General features: G+C 35.4%; 1 protein-coding gene across 7 annotated transcripts in view; it reads left to right on the forward strand.

Annotated features, from left to right (window-relative positions):
• LOC100015874 (cation channel sperm-associated auxiliary subunit beta) overlaps positions 1–25,128 on the forward strand; it is a 184,448-nt gene that overhangs the window by 156,390 nt on the left and 2,930 nt on the right. For 5 of the 7 annotated variants that reach the window (XM_016428503.2, XM_016428502.2, XM_056810450.1 and 2 more), the window contains 4 exons: positions 1,707–1,817; positions 13,388–13,526; positions 19,808–19,908; positions 23,002–23,076. In XM_016428503.2, the coding sequence (XP_016283989.1) occupies positions 1,707–1,817; positions 13,388–13,526; positions 19,808–19,908; positions 23,002–23,076 (426 nt within the window). Of the gene's footprint in view, positions 1–1,706; positions 1,818–13,387; positions 13,527–19,807; positions 19,909–23,001; positions 23,077–25,128 lie in introns of those variants that run through there. The other 2 variants (XR_008914921.1, XR_008914922.1) reach the window with 2 other exon arrangements.

Below are 25,128 nucleotides of genomic sequence, written 5' to 3' on the forward strand. Positions count from 1 at the left end.
TCTATTAAATTTCTTAGGCTCTATTTTCCTTGTCTGTGAAATGAGGGGCTGGATTGATGGCTATCATGTTTTAAAGACACAAATTCTAATATCCTATATCCTACTATCCCTCCTAGTTCTTCTCCCATCCCAACCCTGACCACATTCACTTGGTTCTGTAACAGAGTTTTCTGTTCAGCAAAGTTGAGAGTGGTTCAGAATTTTGGTCTTGGGAAATTCCCACCATTAACAGATTTTTGTGTCTTTTCCTGAAGAACAATATGTATAAATTTCACAAGTTTCCTGGAGCCTACAGTCTGTGCTACTCATTCATCACATATTATTCTGAATATATATACCTACAATGAGGATAAATTCCTCTAGCCTATTGATCTGAATCCATCTGTCAGCAAGGAGGGGTAATGCAGTGTCCAAACTAAGATGGTAACATCAGATGATAGCTGGAAGCAAATGCATGGTACGGGGAATAGGATGGACCTAAGAATCAAGAAAATTTGAGATAAAATTTAGCTTCAGATGTGCTAGCTGTGTAACACTGAGCAAGTCACTTTAAGTTCTATCTGACTCGGTTCCCTCATATGTAAAATGGGGACAATAGCATCTATCTCCCAGAATTATCATGAGGTTAAAATATGATATTTATAAAGAGTTTTGTAAACCTTAAAGCTCATTAAAATGTTAGTTATTATAATGGTTTTTTGATGAAAGTGGTCATGAGATAGACTGTAGATTCCATCTCAACAATATTTCATTGATCAAATAAAAGGTAGAGATGTGGTCCTCAACCACTTAGCATATTGTGTAACATCTCTTCAACATTACCTTTTTTAAAAATTTAGCAGTCTGGTGCTTCCACTGCTGGGTAGGTTGGTATTTGCATTCATCAAGGCATTTGAAGAACCTAATATTGTGCTTGAAGTCCTTTTTGCCAACATGATGCATGCAGAGGGGAACTAATTTTCTTTCAAAGTCTGCTTCCCTTTAAGTCAGTGCAATTGTGCTCAATGCTCTACCATCCCCCATTGGTGTGAATTGTAACTTTCTTTCTCTTCCCCCAAACAAAACAAGTTTACATGAATTTTTTCCTTCCTTGAACAGAGCTTTGCATTTTTGCTTTCATTAATATTTGCCCTTTTAAATATGGTTTTACTTCACCACCTCTCTCTTACCTTTGTCACCAGGTTGTTTAGTGTCCACCTGAAGAAGGTATATAGTCATGGAGGACTGAGCTGCTTATCAAGCTACCCTTATCAGTGGATAACAAAATCTGAATGCTTACTTTCATTTAGAAATAAAGGATACTGCAACTTTTTTAGGAAACTGTATTTATAGACACCATGGAGAGCAGTGACAATTTCTATTGCATTACCATCATGTCTTTGTAATGTTTATATAGTTGATGGTGATGCTCACATTTATTTTTTTTTAATTTGAAGTTTTCTGGAAGCCTATGTTGTATTTTTCCATTTTTTTGTGGCTTTGGGTTTTCCCTTTTCCCATCCAGGTCTCTCTCATTATGGAGAGATTAAACTTAACCTGAAAATTCCTTAGTGTGGTCATGGGGAATGTACAAAGTTTAAACACATCAATTAACAGTTTGTCTTCCAAAATATGTTTTCGGAGGGTTTTGTTGTTGTTTTTCCAAGCTCTGAGTCAAATTCCCTGAAGAAGAAAATGTTCCTTCAAACTTTTTATTTGCTTTGTAGTTTACTGGGAAGTACAAGCAGTGTTTCAACAAGTCCACTCGAGCAGAGTGTAATTGCAGTATTGAAGAGAAGATGTCTTATGCTCTTACTTTCTCAGACTGTAGAGAAAAGGTAAGAAAATTTGCTAACTTGAAAACAAACCACTAAAATCCAAGATACTAAACAATTTTCTTATGGACAAAACCAAAATATATCATATCTTGCATATCAAGGGAAAGGGATATTACTCATATTAAGGAAAAAGTTAACAAAAACAATTTAAATAATTGTTACAATTCATGGCATGCAGAAGAATCAGTTTATTCACAGAGGAGAAATTTCTTTTGGACAGTCAGTCTTCTGAGTATGAATCATTTTGCACAGGTATTTAGGGTATATATGAACCAGTTAGGCTGTATTCACAAATAGTCTTCCATTGACAAGGGCGAAAATTACCATATTCCTTGTTAGAGCCAGAAAAGATGTTGAAAGTAATATCATCTAATCCCTGTATTATGTAGATAAAGAAATTGAGATCCAATATAGGTTAAGTAGCTGCTTAAGGCCACAGAGGTAGCAAATGGGAGAGGGAGGATTTGAATCAAAGGAAGTGCAATAAGGAGAGAGGGCATTCCAGACTGGGAAACAAATAGCAAAAATGTTCAGAACTGGGACATGGATTATCTTATTTGAAGAACATCAAGGAAATCAGTGTCGCTGAATTTCAGAGTATGTGAAAGGGTTTAAAGTTCAAAAAGAATGGAAAAGTGGGGAGAAAAAAGGTTTTACTTCTCTTTAGTAGATTTAATAGGATCAAAGCATTTTTATTATTATTATTTATCACCAGTTTTCATTTGCTGATTATGGTCACTGAAAGGGGAATGGAGAAATTGAACATGAGTCTTTGTAGGCAGGCTTTACTTTAAAAACAAACAGATATTTATCTCTTTTAACATTAAAAAAATTTTTAAGTTGAAAATACTTACTTTCCCCTAATGAGTCCTTCATTGGAGAAATGTAATAAATAATATTTTTTTCTAGTTTTCTCCTTTCCTTCTAATTTTGGTTGCATTTTACTTCCTGTGATGTTTTCAATCTCTTGTTTAGTCAAAAATTCTTCCCTCATCCATAGATTTGATAGGTCAAATTATCTATGCTCCCATAATTTGCTTGTGATATAACTTTATTTCAAAATCTTATGCTCATTGAGATTTTGGTCTACACCTAGTTTCTACCAGTCTTCCAGTTTTAACACCAATATTTGTCAAATGTTGAGTTCTTAAAAACAAAACAAAAAATTACTATAATTTACTATTATTCCACTAACTACTCTGTTTCTTAGCCAGTACACGATTGTTTTGATAATCATCATAGGAGTTTTCAAAGAGATGGGAATTCACTAGATCCTATTAGTTATCTTCTGAGAAACCTGTATACAGGCCAGGAAGCAATAATTAGAACTAAAGACATGAAACAACTGATTGATTTAAGATTGGAAAAGGAATATGACAAAGATATGTATTGTCACCTTATTTATTTAACATATATGTAGATCCCTTCATATAAAATGTCTGGCTGGATGAATCAAAAGCTAGAATTAAAATATCTAGGATTACAATAACAACAATCTCAGATACATAGAGGATACCATTCTGATAGCAGAAAGTAAATAATTAAGAAGCCTCTTGATAACAGTGAAAGACGAAAATGTAAAACCTTGCTTAAAGCTTTGAAATATTAAAAAATTAGGTAGGGTCATGGTAACTGGTCCCATGACTTCCTGGGAAATAAAGTGAGAAGAAATTGAAGTACTGTCAGATTTTATATTCTTGGACATAAAAATCACTATACACAGAAACTGAAGTCATAAAATTAAAAAGACTCTTGCTTCTTGGATAGAAAGCCATGGCAAATCTGGACAGAATACTAAAAAGCCCAGGTGCCACCTTGCCAACAATGGTCCCTGTATGCATAGCTGTGTAGTTCCCCCCCCCCCAGTAGCAATGTATGTGGCCCACTGAGGCCATTTATCTGGACCCCACCTCACTTCCAGAAGGGGCACCTCTTTCATTGGTGGTCAGTGAGAGGAGGACTGTATGTGGCAGCACCATAAAGCAAGGCATCACCTACGTGGAGAACTACTTCCAGTGAGTGACATAATCCTTTGCATGGCGCCTTGTTCTGAGAGTAACTGAATGAGAACGAGGCGCTGCACAAAGGATTATGTGGCTGCACAATGGAAGACGTCAGCATGGTGAGCGGAGATCTGGGGAGGGGATTCCACACTGTGTGTACTGCTGCCCGGCATAGTGGTGGCAGTGACGGGCCTGTGCAAGGTGTGACAGGCCCATCACAGCCAGCACTGCAGCCTCTGCTATCCCAGACAGCGGCATACAGTGTCACAAGCCCAGCACCGCCTCCAGTACTCCAGTACAGGCATTGAATAGGGGTGATCTGGCCTGTGACATCAGCAGAGGGCCTCTACTGTGAGAAGCCCACCACTGCCACTGGGTGTTTTATAAGTCATCCCTGTTTGGGGGGGTCAAAGTAATATAAAACAAGTATATATATATATATATATATTATATATATATATATATATCAAGTCTTATTTTCAGAGAAACACGGTAGTAAAATGGCCCTATCATAGGGTTCATCATGTTGTGCATCTGGGGAAGTATGAGGGCCATTGTACTGTGTAGTAATGTAGGGAGAGTCTTTTGGGCAAAGGGAGGTTATAGGGGCCATTATGTTGTGCATCTGGGAGAGTATGGTTGCCACTGTCCTATGTGGGGGAAGTGAGACGTGTTTTTTGTATTACGGTCTATAATTACAGATCCATAAATATGGACTGCAAGAGGACACACACTACTGCCATGCCTCCTTTTTTCCTGCCATGGAATCTGATTGCATGGGTCTTACCCATGCAATCAGATTCCTGTGTGTGTTCACAGATTGTAGTTCAGTTCACACAGGGTAGTGTGAACTGGAAAGCTGGTGGAGGAACCAGCTCTGTAAGCATGCCAGTTCCTGAACCACACCAGTGTGAGCCTGAGGTAAAAGTGGAATTCCACCAATATGGCCACTTGTGAGGCTAAAATGATGTGGCCTGGGAAGGCTGATGGACACAGATCAGACTGCATTGATGGGCAGTGCAGTCTATATGCCTCTGTGTGGGCAAAATTATTGTTGGTATGTTGTTTTTGTAGAGCTGTATATATATATATATATATATATATATATATATATATACATACATATATATGATATGTATGTATGTATATATTTTACTAATAGCAATTTGGAATCCCCAGGAAACAATGTCAAGAAAGAGAAAAATTGACTCAGAGTGTAGGATATTCAAAGAACGGTGGATTTAGGATTACTTTTTCATGCAGTACAAGGAAAGAGCTGTGTGTTTGATATGCCAGAATATAGTGTCTATGTTCAAAGAATACAATTTGCGTCGATGCTATCAAACTCAACATAAAGATAAATATGATTGTTTGGTCAGAGATGTGAGAAAAAATAAAATATTAAAACTGAAAATAGATTGACAACTCAGCAAAATACTTTTGTGAAGCAGAAGCAACTAAATATTTAATCACTGTGAGCAAGTTTTCAAGTTGCCACACTAATAGCGTGCACTGGCAGACCATTTGTGGAGGGAGAATTTGTTAAAGAGTGCTTTCTTTCTGTTGCCAAAGAGATGTGTCCAGAAAAGGGAAACTTATTTGTACAGTTAGTCTTTCAGGATCTTCAGTTACACAAAGAGCTGAAGAAATGGGAGACAATTTGCATCAGCATTTGCAAAACTCTGCAAGAAAACTTTATTATTTTTCCTTGGCACTCAACAAGTGCAATGATGTTCGTGATTCTGCACAACTTCTGATTTTTATTTGTGGGACGAATGACAAATTTGAAGTCACAGAAGAACTTGCTGCACTGCAAAGCATCAAAGGAACCACTACAGGAGAGGATATCTATGAAAAGGTTTCCCAAACTGTGAAGGATTTGGAGCTGGACTGGACTAAACTAGCCAGTGTGACAAGTGATGGTGCTCCTAGCACAGTGGGGTCTAAGAAAGGAGTAATTGTTCACATTAAACAAGAGATGGACAAACGTACCCATTCTCATCCAATAGCCATACACCGCCTCATCCACCAACAAGTGCTGCTATGTAGTAAATCACTGAAGTGGGACTCTGTTATGGTAATTGTGGTATCTTGTGTTAACTTCATTAGAGCTAATGCACTAAATCACAGACAATTTCAGGAATTTATGTCTGAGCTAAATGTTGCCTATGAAGATGTTCTGGATCACACAGAACTCTGTTGGCTGAGTTGAGGGAGAGTTTTGAGACATTTCTATGACTTACTTCCACAGATTACAGATTTTATGCTTTAAAAAAACAAAGAAGTACCAGAACTCAATGATGCAGAATGGAAATGGCACCTCGCCTTTCTGACAGATGTAACAGAGCTACTCAACAGTTTCAATGTGCAACTTCAAGGAAAAGAGAAGCTCATCTGTGATATGCAATCACCTGTGAAAGCATTTAAAGTAAAATTAGGCCTCCTTATCAAACAAGTGAAGGAGGAAAATTTAGGCCATCTCCCCTTAATTCAAAATCTGTTAGTGGAAAAACCCTTGATCACATTCCCAAAAGAAATATGTGTGGATTCACTGAAAAAGTTGCAAAAGGAGTTCCAATTCAGATTTAAATAGTTTCATCTCCATGAACAGGACATACAGCTTTTCCATAACCCATTTTCTATTGACATTGAAAATGTGGGTACAACTGCAGAATTGTAACTCTCTGAGAGACACATTCTAGTCAAACAGCCTGTCTAATTTCTATGCATCTCTCCCCTTTGAGATATATCCTAATCTCAGCAACTATGCACTCAAAATGGCAACCATCTTTGGCAGCACTTATGTCTGTGAACAGACTTTTTCCAGAATGAAACATCTGAAATCTCCAACCAGATCTAGACTAACTGAGGCACACTTGCATCACTTGTTATGGCTAGTGGTGACAAATATGGAACTGGACATTGACCATTTCATTAGTCAAAATCAGGCCGATAGTTCCCATTGAAATACTGGTCAGTTTATTGATTTAAATTTACTTGTTCTTAATTTTAAATATTGTATTTGTTCTCATTTTTTTTACTTTAAAATAAGATATGTGCGGTGTGCTTTGGGATTTGTTCATAGTTTGTTTTTTTTTAATAGATCAACCCTCCAATTGTTTGAGGGACAGAGAACTGGCCCCCTGTGTAAAAAGTTTGGGAACCCCTGCTTTAGAAAGTTGTAGTTTTACTGGATTTGTACCCCAAAGAGATAAGGAAAAATACTCATACAAAAATATTTATAGCCATGCTTTTTATGATAGCAAAAATTAGAAAATGAGGGGGTGTCTATAGATTAGGGAATGGCTGAACAAGTTGTGAGTATCTGATGGTGATAGAATACTATTGTGCTGAAAGGAATAATGAATTGAGGGTTTCTATGTGAACTGGAAAGACCTCCAAGAATTGATGCAGAATGAAAGGAGCAGAACCAGGAGAACATTGTACTCAAGAGTATGATTATGGCACAATCGAATTTAATAGACTTTTCTACTAGTAGCAATGCAATGATCCAGGACAACACTGAGGAACTTATGAGAGAGAACACTATCCACATCCAGAGAAAGAACTGTGGGAGTAGAAACTCAGAAGAAAAAATATATAATTGATCACATGGTTTGGTGGGGATATGATTGGGGTTTTGGTGTTAAAAGATCACTCTCTTGCAAATATGAGTAACTGGTAAATAGGTTTTGAACAATGATACATGTGTAACCAGGTGGAATTGCTTGTCAGCTCTGGGAGGAAGGAGGGAATAGGGGTGGAAAAATCATGAATCGTGTAACCATGGAAAACTATTTTAAATAAATAAACAATATAAAAAAAAGAAAGTTGTTGTTTCCTTGCTTATCTCTTTTAATTTTTATTTATCTGAGACTATGATTGCTACATCTACTATTTTTACTTAGCAATTCTGTTCTAGTCCCTTATTTTTACACTTTGTGTATCTCTGTTTCAAATAGGTTTCTTTCCTACTTACCTTTCTTCTCTCAATTTTTTGCCTTGTCCCTCCTCAAATACCTGACCAATCTTTACCTTACTCTGCCCTCTTTTCTGTTATAACCCCTTTCTCTTATCCTCTTCCCCTTTTATTTCTCTGTTACCTGTGATAGATTTCTATATTGAACTGAGTATTCACATCATTCTCTCTTAACCAATTCCAATGAGATTCAAACATTGTCCACTACCCACTGCCCCTCATTGATTTCCAATGTAAAAGATCTTCCTTGTGAAAGAATTTTGATGTGAAATAATTTTCCTTATTCTACTGTTTTTACATGTCTCTTTTATGTGAAATAATTTTCCTTATTCTGTTGTTCCCTTCCTCCTTCTTATCCTGTATTCCTTTTTCTCATCCTTAGATTTTTTTGAGGTAACATTCAGAGTTAACTCACATCCAAGCCTTCGACATGAACTCTTTCTAATTGCTCTAATAATGATCAACCTACATATGCTCTTCCCACATGAGGATGTATAAAGTTTATCCTTATTGAACTCCTTATGATTTCTCTTTCCTATTTTTATACTTCTGTTTAGTCTTGTGTTTGAATATCATATTTTCTATTCACCTCTGATATTTTCATCAGCAATTTTTGGAAATCCTATATTACACTGAATGGCTATCCCCCCCAAAAGGGAATTCTTAGTGTAGTACTAGCTCCTTTGCCTTCCAGAATATCACATTTTAAGACTTCTGTTCCTTCAAATTGAAAACTATTAAATCCCATGTGATCCTGACTATCATTCCATGGTATTTGAATGTCTTCTTTCTGTATCCTTGCAATATTTTCTCCTTGATGGGATCTCTGGAATTGGGCTATACTATTCCTGGGGGTTTTCATTTGTGGATCTTTTTCAAGAGGTGATGAGTGGATTCTTTTCATCTTTATTTTTCCACTCTGGGTTCTAGGATACTGAAGCAGTTTCTGTTGAGAATTTCTTGAAATATAATATTTAGGCTCCTTTTTTATTATAACATTCAGATGGTCCAGTATAATGAAATTATCTCTCCTACCTATCAGATCTATGGATAAGATAATATAATAGTATATAATAATAAAATAGATCACTTTGACTACATTAAATTACAAATATTTTATACAAACAAATCCAATGCAACCAAGATGAGAAAGGAAACAACAAACTGGAAAAAATTTATAGTAAGAGTCTCTGACAAAGGCCTCATTTCTCAAATATATTGAAAATAGAGTCAAATTTGTGAGGATACAAAGAATTCTCTGATGGAAAATTATAGGATATGAAAAGGCAATCCTCAGGTGAAAAAACTAAAACTATCTTTAGTTATATAAAAATGCTCTGAAACACTATCAATTAGAGGAATAAAAATGAAAACAATGCTGATGTACTATCTCACACCTATCAGACTGGCTAATATGATGAGAAAAGAAAATGATAAATGTTGGAAAGGATGTGTAAAAATTGGGACACTAATATACTGTTGGTGTTGCTGTGAACTGATAAAACCATTCTGAATTTTTTTTCTAGCTTCTTGCCAGATAGTCTTGGGAGCTCCTGAATTTAGTTATAACATTACTGGGAATTATAATTTAGGTATTTATTGCAGGAGGCGATCTGTGGATTCCTTTAATTTCTATTTTACCATTTTGTTCAAAAATATCAGGGAAAGTTTCTTTGATAATTCCTTGTGATATGATGTCTAAGAATTTTATCATGATTTTCTTAGACTGGCTCTCCTGAATCTATTTTCCAGGACTATTCTTTTTTTCATTGAGATATTTCATATTTTCTTCTATTTTTCTATTCTTTTGATTTTGTTTTATTGCTTCTTAATGTCACATGAAATCATTTGCTTCTATTTGCCCAATTCTAATTTTTTTAAAATTATTTTCTTCCATGGCCTTTTGATTATCCTGTTCCATTTGGTCAATTCTACTTTTCATTGGATTTGTGCTTCTTTTTCCAGTTGACCAATTTTGCTTTCTAAGATATTTACTTTTTGCATTACTTTCATTTTTTGTCACCATTTTTCTTCTGCCTTTCTTATTTGATTTTTTAATTGTTCTAGCTCCTAAGAGCAATTCTCATTTTTCTTTGAAGTTTTGCATGTAGTTCCATTGTTCCCAACCTCCCCTACTGAATCTCCTCATTTTTTTGTCACCATAGACATGTTCTATGGTTAGGTGTTTCATTTTCTGTTTGCTCATTTTCATAGCCTTTGGGGAGCAGGATGAGCTATGGACTGGTAGTTCTGAAAATTGCTGATTCTGTCTCCTCTGATGATGGTTTACAGGATATAGCACTATGAACTCTTTTGCAATGGGACTGGAGGCTTCACCACAAGCTTGAAAGGGCCAAGTGTTATGAACTTCATGTTCTTACTGTAGACTGGTGCCAGGGCTTGGAATTTTAAGGAGTCAGTGTGGGGTGCTCTGCTATTGGTTTAGGCAGGGTCCTGAGGCCCCAAAGTTGGCCTATATCTGGGATTGGAACCTGGCACAGTATGTTGTGGGTGGTTGGCCTGTGCTCCTTTGTGTACAGTTTTACTTCCAGTTTCCCCTTATCCCATGAAAATTAACTTTCTCTGCCTATATTTCAAGTTGTTTCCTGCAGGAAAACTCCTTCACTCCATCTTGTTGTTGATTTTGTGACTCCTATTGTTTTAAAGCACTATTTTAAGGTTAGTTTGGAAGGATTCTCAGAACAGTTCTAGCTTTTGCTGCTAATAAGCCAACATCTTGACTCTGCCCCTCTGATACAACCATTATGGAGAGCATTTTTGGAACCAGTTTCCTTCTCCTTGTCATTTATAGCACAATAGTATTCCATTAGAATCATATACTATGACTTAGTCATTCCAATTGATGACTATCCCATCACTTTCCCAAATCTTTGCCTTCATAAGAAGAGCCACTTTAAATATTTTTATACATATAGGTCTCCCTTTCCCCTTTTTTAATCTCTTAGGGATACAAACCTAGTAATACTATTGCTGAGCCAAAGAGTATGCACTGTTTTATAACCCTTTGGACATACGCCCAAATTGATCCCTGAATGATTGATTCAATTCACAACTCCTTCAACAATGCATTCATGTCCCAGCTTTCCCATATCCTCTCCAAGTTTTGTCATTTTCCCTTTTCTGTCATAATATCCTATCTAATAGTTGTTGGGTGGTACCTCAGAGTGGATTCAATTTGCATTTTTCTAAATAGTAGTGATTTAGAGCATTTTTTACATTACTACAAAAAGCTTTACTTACTTTGTCTGGGAACTGCCTATTCCTATCCTTTGACCATTTATCAGTTGGGAAAATGACCTATATTCTTGTATATTCAACTAATTTATCTCCGAGTGTGAGAAATGAGGCCTTTTTTAGAGAGACTCATGAAAAAAGATTTGCACCATTATAATTACTGTATATTACTTTCCATCCTATTAGCTCCTTTTTGGCTTCTGACCTTCAACACTCTTAATTTGCACTCTTTTCTATCAATCCCACCCTGCTTTCTTTATCTGCATCCTATCCTACTGTCTTATAGAGTAACCCTAGAGTTCTATATGCAATATTGTTGTTCTTGGTAAATGTTCTTTCCTCTTTTAGCCAATTCTGATGAGAGTAAGGTTCACATGCTCTCTTGCCCACCTTCTGTGAACCTTTAAAAATTCTCAGACCCTACTTCATAAGGTTAGGATTGTGCACCTTAAAAATTCCCCATTGGGACCATTCCCCATTGGGACCATTCCCCATTTGGGCAGTGAAGCTACTTAGATCAGGAATGTGAGAACTCTCCTTAGATCAGGAATGTGAGACCTCTACTCCACCCTTACTTAAGACTGCCCTAGGGGAAGATAAAGTTGTAAAACTCTTTGCTGAACAATGAAAGATACTTAAACCCATACTTACAGTAGGACAAATGTTCTTAAGCTATGCCTATTTTGGATTTATTGAATAATTGGGACAAAAGGGTGCTAAGTACCTATAAAGGTCAGACAACTTGTGAACTTACAAGGAGCAAAGAGGTGAAAACTTACTCAGAGATTCTAGTCTACTCAGGTGTGAATTACTCAAAAAGATTAGTCTACTCAGGTGTGAACTAAGAATGGTCTGTCTTTTGAAAAATGTCTACTGTGATTGGCAGATATAAGGACTTAGGGGAGGTGGCATAGGAGAAAATGCCCTTTAAATAGGAGCTCAAATTCATTCAGAGAGGCATTCAGATTGAGGATTGAGCTAGTGGAGACAGCTGAGATGATGCTGGCCTGGTGTCACTAGAATCCTTGCTTGGACAGATCTTGTGGTGAGTGATTAAGGACTGACTGATCTTTCTTTTAGGGCTTAGGCCTGGGTTGGCCAGGGCTGCCCTGGGCGGGCCTATCCTTTTCTCATTATTCTCCTTTTTTCTCTCTTTCTCTCCTTTTCTTTAATTCCTCATTTGCATTAATTAAAAATCTCTATAAAACCCACTTGACCTGGGTATATTTCATAATTGGGAATATTTCCCTGGCGACCACCTTATATATTGATTTAAAAACAAAACACTGTAGTGAAAACATTTTCTGCGGTCACAACTTACTCATCCACTATTTATATGCCATCAATTTAAGTCTTCCACTATTTTAATCACTACAGTTTATGACAACCACCATTTTAATTAAGTTTATACCCTCAACCATTTAAACTATTACACTTCCTATATGTCTATTTTATATGCAATAATTTGCTCCATTCTATTTTTCCCTTTCCTCCCCTCCCAATGCATTCTTTTTATTGTCTTAATTTATTTTTATTTTTCATATCATCCCATCATATTCAACTCATACCCCCACTTTCTATATATGTATACTCCTTCTAAATGCCTTAAAATGACAAAATTCTTTGATGTTACAAGAATTATCTCACTATATCAGAATATACAGTTTAAAGTCTTTTAATGTCTTTTGATTTCTCTTTCCTATTTACCTTTTATGATCCTCTTGAATCTTCTATTTGAGAGCCAAATTTTCCATTCAACTCTCGTCTTTTTATCAGGAATGTTTGAAAGTCCTCTCTTTCATTGAATACCAATTTTTTTCCACTTAAGGATTAGGCTCAGTATCTCTGGGTAAGTGATTCTTGGTTGAAGTCATAGCTCCTTTGTCCTCTGGAAAATATTCTAAGAACACCAGTCCTTTAGTGTAGAAGCTGCTAAATCTTGTGTTATCCTAATTTTAGCTCCATGATAGTTGATTTTTTTTTGAGTGCTTGATATGTTTTCTCCTTGACCTGGAAGTCATTCTTTTGGGATCTCTTTCAAGAGATGAATAGTGGATTCTTTAAATTTTTATTTTGTCCTCTGGTTATAGAATATCAGGGCAGTTTTCCTTGATGATTTCTTGAAAGATGATTTCTTAGTACTTTTTTGGATCATGGCTTTTAGGTATTCCCTTCCATTACTTAAGGAAAAACCTAAGAGGCATATTTCATATTTTAAATTATCTTGCTACATTATTTGTCAAAAAACTCAAATTCTAAATAATTTAATATTTTAAAGAAAAATTAGTGATATTTCTCCATGTTAAAAAGTCCTCTTGAAATTTGTGTTTTAGGTTCCTCGGCATCAGTTTCCTGTTAATCATTATCCTATCTCTTTGAAAATCCACAATGAAAATTTGAGAAATATGCAAATGGAAGCTCCATATTTTGTTACTATATCAGAAGTAAATAATAGAGGAAGCTGGAAAGTCAGTAAGGCTTGATGATTTATTTATAATTTCTACCTGGGCATAAAATATTGAATCATGTATGCCAGTGATTTACAAATGGACATATGTTGAACTTTATAGGTTCACAAGGAGTTTTGGGAAATAGTCAGGAATGACAAGTGTATTTATCCCTACCTTGCTTCAACCTGGCCCTTTCTAGTATTAAGCTAGAGTCTGTTGTTTAAAACATTTCAGAATTTCAACTCTAAAAATTTTTTTAATTATTTTCATTATGTCATAATAAACTTTGTACTTATTTTCTTGATAAGAGATAATTCTTAATAAGTTTTTTAATGGTACAGTGCATTTAGTTTAAGAAATGAGGATAACAACATGTTAATACATTGACTAACAAAAGTGTATTGAAAGATTTTGGCTGGTTGAAATAAAGGGCTAAGTCAATAAGATAAATTTCAACAGCAGTAAATGTTAGATGTTATGTTTGGGTTAAAAAAATAAATTGCCTAAAATACAGGATAGAGAAATATGTATTAAGAAATTATATGAAAAAGACATATGGGGCCTAAAGGGACACAGTCTTGTAATGGATCAGTAAGGTGATATGGCAGGTAAAAAAAAATAATGTGATTTTAGAAATAAAGTGTACGAGAGAGATAATAACCCCATTTTAAGTGTCAATCATCTAAAGAAGTATAGCAGTTCTGGATACCACATTTTAGAAAGGACACTGAAAAAACTAATCCAAAGGACAGTAACAAAGATAGCAAAGCACTGAAGATAAATAATCTGAAAAAAGAATCTTTTGCTTAGGAACAGTGTGCCATTTATAGGGAAGTTGATTCTGGCTTAATATGTAGAAAGGGGAAAAAAAAGAACAACTTTAGAACTTTAGAATCTAGATTCAAATGAAATATGCTATCTCAGTTTCAGAGTGGAATGGAGCAGAGGGGAATATAAATTCTCTGTCACTAAAGTCTTATGATTACCAATGGTGTTACAGATGTGGCTTTGTAAAGGTGAAAATTAATGGTTGTACAATAATTTTATGAGATCATGTAGTTGCCAATATTTATTATATCTCGAGTTAGAAATTTATGAGTACTTATAACTATAGAGGAAAAAATAAAGATGAGAAATGTGAGGGGGATAGAGAAGTTATCTATCCTATCAACCTAAATGTTTTCTTCTGGGTCTGCTTAATTGAGGCAGGGATTAATTAGCTCTCAACCAGGAATTCTGGTAGTGAGTAACCACTTGGCCTCTTCTAATATCGAAGCTATTCTCTTAGGAAACTAAGAAGGGAGTCAGCCTTTCACTCATCCAATGAAGTAGTCCAGGAGTCAGAGTCCAAGTTGAAGCTGAGCTCCAAGCCCACAACCCAAGCCACAGTCTCTAGTAAGCTCCCTCAAAGACTATCTCAAGGAGACACTCTCTTCAGACTATCTCCTCAAAGACCATCTGCCTCAAGCTGAAGGATTTTGTGATTTATGGTGGCTCTTTGTCCCTTCCCCTCTTCACAGGGGCCAATCTCAGTTTCCAAATTGTCTAACACTGCCCTCAGGGCAATGTCTGTGGGATAAACTTCTCATCTTCTGAAACTTAAGTTCTCACCTTCTGAAGGTTAAGTTCTCATCTAAGACTAGAATTTTCTAAAATTCACCATCTGGAGAGGTAAATACTCATCCTGGCTTATTGAGTTTCTTTTGGAGCATGCAAATACACTAAGTGGTTTGGGAGCTCCTCCATCTACTGCAAGCTTGTGTTGATTCAATCAAAAGGTAGACAAAGGAGAGTTAATCCTGTCTTCACAATCTAGTGAAGTACTTAAATTAGTGTTAACTCAGGATAGACAACAGCATAAATAATTCTCTTTCACAGCTTACCTTCTGAATGAGAGTTCACCAAATTTAGTTCATCAAACATTTGCCATGCCTATCATGTAAATGAGGATAAAAACACAAAAATACAAAAACACAAAAAATTATACAATCCTTTTCTTAAAGCCTTATCTTATACTACAGTTATATACCATAAGCACAAGTAAATAAAAGTAAAATATACAAAAAGATAACAAATAATGCTTTCTAGGAAAAGAGAATGTTGATAATTGGGGTCAAGGAAGGCTTATGACACAGATGGCACTCATAGTCTGAAGGAACCTAGGAACTTTATAAGAAGACAGGGTAGAGGGGAATATGTAAGTTATAACAAAGCACTTGTGTAAAGGCAATGAGTTGAGAAACAGAACCATGTACAAGAAACAGTTAGGCAGTCAGTGTGACTAGGGCAGAGAATAAGAAGAGGAGTAATATGGAGTAAGAATGGCAGAGAAGGTGGGATCCATATTGTGGAAAGCACTAGATGTCAGCATGAGAAATTTGTATTTTATCCTAGAGATAATGAGTAATTCCAGATTTTTCATCTTGATATGGGCTGTACTAGATGACATTTTAGGTCCCTTCCCACTTTGGAACTGGATGATGAGGAAGAAGAAATATAACATGGTTCAGGGGGAAGAGTTCTGGACTGATATGATCAATGTAGTAGATATAGATTCAAAAGGTCTGAGTCTAGAGCACATATTTAGACACAAGAATATAGGGCTAAACTTCTGAGGTTAAATGGTTGCTTCATTAACACCCTCACCAACTCTGCAAAGACCTTTTCTCCACTGCCTTACTGAAACTCCAAGATACAGTAATTAAGATACTTAAGGAAAGCAAAGAAAGGTCAAGAAAATATCATAAATGTGCAGTTTCAGGAGACTGGATGATATTCTGCTAACAGTAATCATGAGGAGCATCATGAGGAGAGGGCAGGCAAAGCAATTACTCGGTGAAATTTGTGAATACAGTTAGGTATTACAGACTGAACAATCAAGTTACTGGGAATATGAATTGCATATAGAGTGTTATGGGCTTATTTAGTTGCTATCTCTCTTTGGAAAGACTAACACAAAAATGGGGATATCTTTGTCTTTGAAGTTCCTCAAAATTTTCTCTGCCTATTTTGCCAGCTGCCAAATAGCTAATACATCTGTATTCAGAAAGAAGTATTGATGTTCATAGGTACTTTCTCTGTGTGTAATCTCATCCAATTCTATGCCTTAACTGTGTCTCCTTGTTTTAGGGAACAGGTCTAAAAATAACTAAAAATAATGAATGAAAAATACCACATTACAGATAAGTTCAAAGCCTTTGATACATGGAGAATTAATAATCTCAAGTTCCATAGCAGCAAATGTTAAAGAAACTAAGACAATGCATTAAAAAAAGCATAAAGTTGTACTTGGTGATTTTTTTCTATTAGAAATTGCCTCCATAATATGAATATACATTTCTAGAAGGTAGAGAAAAATCTTGATCAGGAAGAGAAATCAACATAAAACCTGAACTGAGTCAGAGTTTAAAAAAATGTTTGAAATGGATTGAACTTGAATCAGAGGCAGTATAGTGAAATAGGGAAACTAAATTCAGCTGAACTCTGTCAACATTCTCCAAAAAGATTTAAAATGAATCCTCAAATAAACTTCTAGAGTGGCAGAGCCAACAAAAGTCCAAAATGAGACATTCTTCCTGTCCGGGGTAATTTAGGAGGCAGAAAGAGAGATCAGTGACAGAGATCAGGGTGGATCCAGACCCAGAGTTCACATGAATTAAACATCAGTGGTGGGCCTAGATTGTGCCAATAGAAGTAGCAGGAGTTTGGAGAACTTTAAAGTCAGAGATTGTAAAAGGAAGTGGTAATTAGTCAAAGAGATTACAAGAGACCCTTGTGCTAGCACTGAATGCAGAACAGACACATCCATTGCCTCTACACACTTCAAGATCATGATTCCAAATTGGGGAGAAACATTTTTAGTCAATAGAGAGACAGAGCCCTGAGGAACAGTATGACTTTTGGTCACAAGGTTCTGGGATTCTGTGGAATCATTTATGGCTCCAAAGGAGCAGAAGTCCTGAGGAGCTGGATCAATTCCAATTGTAAGGGATTGGAAATTATTATTGTTTCCAGACCCAAGGGAGCTGAGGAACTGAAGAAAAACTATAGACTGCAATCTAAAAGAATTGGGGGTCCTTCCAAGGCAAGGACTAGAGTGAAGACCAGGGAAAGAGACCAAACCTCTCCCCAAATCACACCACTTGAAAGACCTGGAAACTTTGAAGCCTTTAGGACTGCCTCTGAAAGTAGAAGTTCAAAAAAAGTTTGAAGTATGAGACAGTGCCCTTCTCTTCTCCACTCCCACTCAAGGAAAAGAGTCCACTTTAACATAAAGTTCCAAATCATGAAATCGGGTGAGAAGATTAGCAAACAAAAACAACAATAAACTAGTCATAAAAATCTACTAGCAAGACAAATCCAGCTCAAAGGAAGATAATGATGTCAAAACAGCTGCAAGAAAACCGTCGAAGAGTTTTCAGTTTTAAAAGAGAGAAAAAGATAGATTAATGGATATGGATAGTTCATGTCCATATATATGTGATGAGGGTGTGTGGTTTGCTCTTGACTAGCTCTTCACCCCTTGCTATAGCATTGCTGACTGTGCTCCCCTTCACTCCAGTGCCCCAGTTGTTCTTTGCCTACCTTTTATGTCCTTTGTTTTCTTGAAAGTTGTTTCTCTTTGTCTCCTTGTTGGTTCTTTCAGTTCTGCATTTGTTTTGTGGTCTTTTTAAAAAATATTGATTGGAAGGGACTCTGATGGTGACCTTGAATTTCTCTGCATTACTTCATCATCTTGGCTTTGCCTCTGGAACTCGTTCCCTTCCTATTCCAGTGAGAGAGACCTTTCCCACTGACTCTCCAAGCTTTCCTGGGATGAAAAAAAAAAAAAACTGCTTCACTGTTGCAAAATCATAAAGAGGCTATGTTCTAAAATTTTTGGAGAGTAATCTGAGAGAGGTTAAGTAAGTTTCTGCCTCCCTCTGCCATCTTGGCATCAGAAGTTCTTTCCCTCTTTTAATTATTTCTTAGTTATCCTATTTATAGCTTTATTTGTATATATGTTTGCTTGTTGTCCCCCTAATTTGATTGTGACCTCCTTGAAGGCAGGAACTATTTTTTTGCCACTTTTTTATCCCTAGTACTTAACACTGTGCTGGGAACACAATAAGCACTTAATAAATATTTATTTAGTTAATATAGTCACAGGTCTCCTGTCTACACTGCAAAAATGGCTGCATTTGGGAAATGAGTGAAATAGCTGCCATTTAGCTTCTATTCTTGTAGCATATACAAGTTTAGATTTCTCTTTGCTAGATCTGGAACCTTCTCTTGCCTTTATATATAGGCTTACCATAAACTGAAATGTTCTTCATGGCACAGTGCTGGCCAGACTTCATGCCCAGAGTTCAATGATTTATTGTTTTGTTTCCCTATGTTGACTTGGGCTGAAAAAAAAAAATCCAATTCCTAATCCAGATAACACCTGAGGAGTATTTTTATATTTGGAAGAGTTCAGATTTGGGAAGAGGAGCTTGTACTTTTTCCTATTCCACCATCTTGACTCCACTTCCTTTCTTTGTTTTTTTCAATTATATGAACATTTAAAATTTGCCCAATTATTTAGATGTCTTTATTTCCATAAAGACTATTTTGTACTTGCATCTATTCAGTATCTGTGTGTGTGTTGGTAGGTAGACTCTCAAGCAGTCTATATATTCTATGTTATTTTAAATGGAATTTCTCTTTGTTTTCTAGCTGATATTTAATATGCAAAAGTGCTGATGATTTTTCTGGATTTATTTCATATCCTTAAACTTATTCAAGTTGTCATTTCAATAATTTTAGTTTATGCTAGAGTTCTCTAAACAGTTATATCATTTCCAATAACAGATAATTCGGTTTCCTGTTTACCTATACTGATTCCTTAAATTAATGTTTTTGTATTATTGCTAAAATTAACATAGGTAGTCCTTTATGATATCATGATGAAAACCAGTATCCTTCTTTAATCCTGGATCTTATTGGAAAGTCCTCTAGTTTATCCCCATTACACATAGTGTCAAGTCATGGTTTCTAATACACACTACTTATCAATAATGGCCAGATTTCCAGGACAGTCCACAAGTCCATTGACTCTATTATTCAAATGAATCTTAGAATGCCATTAAGAGTATCATGTTCTTTTGGACAAATCATTTTACCTGGCTGACCCAGTCCTTTATATATAAAATTAGTATAATGCTATTTTGTATCTCCCTGTAACCTTAATGAATTATACACATATGAGCTCTTACAGACCATAACCATAATATGTTTTAATGGGAAAATATTTGCCTAAAAAATAACTTTCATGTATTATAGAACATTATGTGCCTGACGATATGAAGAGATTGAAGAAACATGTAGAAGGTTTGATTTTTCGTCCTGTGTATAACCCCAAATTCCTCAACCTAAGCATAACAGTAAGTTTGTATTTTTACATAGTATATCTGGAGAAGATTGTCAGCTTCAAAGTTTGTAATAGCATGTGGAGCACAGATAGTATGAAGGGCCATCCATAAAGGAAGTTATGAGACATCTAAGATTGTGTACTCATCTTCCCATCAACATTTGTAGCCATGTAAATTCTTAAAGATATGAAATTGAAGAGCCCCCTTTAAGTGCAAATGAATTACAGAGTCAGCATAAATTATAAAGTAGAGTAATTTACTCCCAATTACTTTTATTTTAAGAATGTGTGGCTAGGAAGTGTTTGATGCCTCCCTTCTCCAGGACTGGCTCTCAATTCACTGATCTACCTAGCCAATTTCTCTCAATATTTCTGAATGTTCCCTCTAAATCTGGGCACTGCTGAGATTATTTACCTTAAAAGTGGCACTGGACACTCTAATCATAAGTTAAAGTGGCCTTAAGACTCTCCACAGAAAATTCAAATGCTTCCAATATTGAAAACTCATAAATTAGCAATCATGCCCCAAACGATGACTTCACAATACCCAGATGTCCCTGTCTAGATTGTCCAGGTGGCAAGGGCAAGGATTTCAGAGTAGGATCAGTGAAAATCTGTAAGTCTGAGATCAGCTCATTCATTGAAGGGCAGGGAAAATCAAGAATCTGAGTCTTTCCAGAAAAAGGATGACAAATGAGATTAGTCAAAAGAGATTCTAAGAAATCATATCATAAAGTATATGTCTGCGTAATATGCTGGAACAGATAACAAAGCCTATGGTGAAAGCCAAGACAGAAAAATACTCAAAAGTCAAATCAATAAATGAAACTAAGAACAAGAGGGATCAAGAGACTGTCTAAGCAGTACATTAAGAATCTCCACCAATTTGTTTTACTTGCCTTGGAAATAGGAACAGACTTTTAAGCAATATCAAGGAAGCAGTTTCTTCCTTCTTTCCCTGATTTTTTTTCATTATGGGAGGAGATGGTTCATCTATTCATTTTTTAAAATGAAAAATAGTTGTGAATACCTCAAGCCTCAAACTACACCCAGAATTAGACTGTAATCTAGACTAAGACTATGCTTTTACTAATTTTTTGTTCTTGAAATCATTATCTGGTTAGCTTTTTAAAATGATTCCTCTATCAATCACTCACTGTATCTTCCTCTTATATGGGTGGGAATACTGGTTCTTTCACTTAATACCTTTGGAAGACCATGCTGGCACCAGCTAGTTTCAGTTTCCTTTCCTTCAGACCTGGCATCCTGCAGGGTCCCTGGCCCAGATACCTTCTTGATTTTTGACCTTCTCATAGTTGAGTTGAATCATTATCTGTCACTTTTTACATGGTAGAAGAGGAAGGGTGTTCGGTGCAGAATCTCTACAACAATCTCTACAAATTAGAACTGAAGTCCAGTCAAAAGGCAGCATATTTACAAACTTTTCCTCCTCACAAAGCTAGCTAGATTCATTGAATACTTGTGGTATGATGGAAAACAGAATAAAAGGTATGTCAGTGAAGTCTCTGTGGTAGAGACGGTACCAGAATAGACCATGCAATGGAAAATTTATAAGTTAAACTTCTATGCTTTCCTTGAGATCATGAAATCTAGTAGGGACAGGGTATTGAGTGAACTATTTGAAAAACAGAGATCTTTGATGTTAATTCTTAAGGATTTTACCTTAGAGGATATTTAATTTTTGTCCTGTAGCTTTAGTTGTAATTGTTCTATATCTCTTATATAACTTCTTTTGCGAGGTGGTTAAAGTACTAAAAAGATTTTTTTAAATGACAAATCAAGTCAAATCATCATGCATTTATTAAATTTCTATTATGTTCTGCCACTGTGCTCAGCACAAAGGAGGATCAAAATAAACAAAATCTCAGTCCTTGAACTTAAGAAATTCACAGTCTAATATGGGGGTAACTGTACCTAAATAAAATATGTTCAGAAGCAATTGAAGATAATCACCAGCAGAAAGGCACCAATATTAAGGAAACTTTTGAAAAGGTTACTTGTAGAAAGTGGCATTTTACCTGGGGCTTGAAAGAAATGAGGGAATCCAGGAGATGGAGATAAAAGGGGAGAGAGTTCCAAGAATGGTGGACTGTCATTAAACATGCAAAGAATCTAGAGGTAGAGATGGATCCATTATCCTGGATTATAGGGTAGACAAAGGGAAATTAAGTCAACATGCTATTTTGAAAAATACAAAGTGAGGATTTTCAATTATCTTAGTATTTTTAAATTTTCCCTCTGAAAATTTTTGTAAGTCTTCAATTTTACCTGTTATCCATAGGCTTAGGGAAATCAATGACCATTTAGAATTATCCTGAATTAGTCAGGAAAACTATAGTATGACTTAGACTTGAGAGTTTCTTTGAGAAAAAAATAGTATAGAACCTTTTGCCTATAAATGGTAAAATGTGTTTCCAGTTTTGCTTTGATACGGTATTTGGCACCTAATGAAAATACCCATGGGGTTTGCTCGGTTTTGTAAATAGCACCTTCTACATTGAAACATTTTCACCAGATGGGGTATGGAAATTTCTTTTTTTTTTTTCTGGTATTAACAGAGCATACTCTTTCCATCATTCTCAGTGTCATGTTGATCTTTACAATGGTTCCATTGCTATCCTACAACCCTTTTGCTACTCTATCAAAAGGATTCCATTCATGAGAATATTTTCATCATACTGCCTGGAACATTAATCTAATTTATGTTGTAACCTGAGCACAATTGATGAATGCATCAGCATTTATAGTAGGTATTCATGAATATTGTCCAGTTCTGAGGACATATCAAGTTCATGCCATAACAAACCTTGGCTGGCATTTCCTGATTTTGACATTGCTCTCTTCTTTGTTGTTCCCATCATCCTTACTCTTGGTACAGATGTTAAGTTGGGCTTCATATTATTAGTATTCCATATAAACCTGGCTTTAATAGAAACTTGGAATTAGATTCTCTCCCTCATCTCTTAAAATGTTAAGGTAAATTATCAATACAACTGAAAATCCAAATATTTGGCTAGTTTACCAGAAAAGAATATAAAGGCTAGTCCTGCAACTTATTGATAATTTTCTGTTTGTTTTTCCTTAGGGATCTGAGCTCTTCCATTTCAGAGTAACAGTTATTCCTGGAGTCACTTTTTGTGACTTAGCTGATGAGTTTCAGGTATGTTACATGTTCTGGGTCTTAATGGGGGGAAATAATTGTTAATTAGACAAAACTTAAATGGAGTATTCTCATTAAATTCTCATTTAATTTATCATTTATCTAATAATAATAGCTTTGAGCTGAGATCACTGCTCAAATCACAGGTCCATTGTTGTATTGTAGATAAGGAGGAGAACCAAGCATGAGGGGTGATAGTTTATCTCACTGTTAATAATGATAAATATGTACTCAGACACATAACATTTTACGGTTTATAAAGAAACTTTCAACAACATTATTAAGAAGGAAGTGTAAGTATTATGCTCTATACCACAAATTAAAAGAGAAGAAAATTAAGACTTGTAGACATGGTGGTCAAGAATCACTATTGGAAATCCAGGTTTCCTGAGTCAGAGACTAATGCTTTTTATGATATATTCTGTGCCCTTTCTATAGCATTCTATTCAATGTTGATTCCATTTCCTTAAAAAAGAAGCTATTCTATCGTCCTATTCTAAAATGAGGATCAGAATTGATCACAATAGTAGAAAAGTGACATGACCCAGGCATAATACATAGTGTATTTATACTGTTATTCTTGCAGTCCTAGAGAGTATTCATTTAGGGAGGCTGAAATATCACATTTTCACCCCAATTAAGCTTGAAATTAATAGACTTCCAAGTTTTTTCCCCGATGGAATGATTTCTAGTCATGATTCCTTCGTCTTTTACTTGCAATTTTTTTGAAACCAAGTGCAGAACATTCTTTAAGTAAAACATTTAATCATTGTTTATTATTTGAAGAATTTGTTCATTCAATGACTTATTTGTCTTAAGTTTCCATCCCCTATTACCCATTTTCTCCTATTTTATATATATATATACATATAGATGCTTTCAGAAAAATATGAAATAATCAGAAGCAAAAGAAAGACTTAATATCTCTACTTTTTGTTAACCTTTGTTGTCACACTATCCTCTTCAAAACTATACTCATATCACATCTTTCCTTTTATTCTAGCCCTCAACATAATTAAACAAACCAACAAACCTCTTTGTGTCATGTCCAGTATTTTTACAATTGTAATAATTTGATAAAATTGAATTTTAAATGAATGTGCCTTGTCCAGTATTTCAATTTCTTGTAATTTTTTGTATGTCCCATGCATGCTATTTTAAGTGAAAAAAAGATGGCCAATGAGTTACTTTCTTAAAATATGTCCTTTCTTTTCTTCTTCAATGGAATAATTTGATTTTGTTTTGTCATGATTTTGGCCCTGAACGCACCCTAATTTTAGGGAGGGAGAAGAAAAGAAGGAAAAAAGTTACTATCTAATTATGGCAATACAAAAAATTTGTTCAAATATAGAAATGGGGATATTTGATAGAGTTGCTTTCACAAACTCTACTCATATCTAACTTATGCAAGAAAGAGATAAAAAGACAGACAGACAGACAGATGGAGACAGAGACATGGATAAAGAGAAATTGTAAATTATAGTAATATTCACGGACTAATTTATGCCAGGGCCATATGAGATTGAGAGGTAGTGAAATGTCTGGAAAAGTTTTGTTGCAAAAGCCAAAACAAAAAAACTACAGACATAAAGGAATGATTATAAAAGAAATAGTGAAAATTTAAGGGTGTGCTTGGTTGGCTTTCTAGTCAATCTTTCCAATTAATCAATGCTAACAAATATCTATATATCCTTTTTTTTAAAGTCTTTATAAGTGGTATGATAATGCAGCAGAATGAGAAAACATTGAGATAGACTAAGAAAGCTTGTTTGCTTCTAGAGTAGTCTATAAATTTTTAAGCTAGGTTAGAATTGGAGTCATTTGAGAATTTGGGACACATTCATTTTTAAACCCTCAGGAGAACCACATTGGAGCTAAAGAATGGCTTTGGCTCTGACATGGACCAAGGTCTCTTCCTCTTTCTCTGCCTTTATGTGAAGAAGGATTTTGTGAGCTTTGAAGGGTGCAGAGGACTTTCCATAAGTATTACAGCTTCATTTTATGACAGTGGCTCTATTGGGTACCAAAGACACATTGGCATAAGATTCATGA

This window comes from Monodelphis domestica, chromosome 1 (assembly GCF_027887165.1).
Source record: "Monodelphis domestica isolate mMonDom1 chromosome 1, mMonDom1.pri, whole genome shotgun sequence".
NCBI lineage: Eukaryota > Metazoa > Chordata > Mammalia > Didelphimorphia > Didelphidae > Monodelphis > Monodelphis domestica.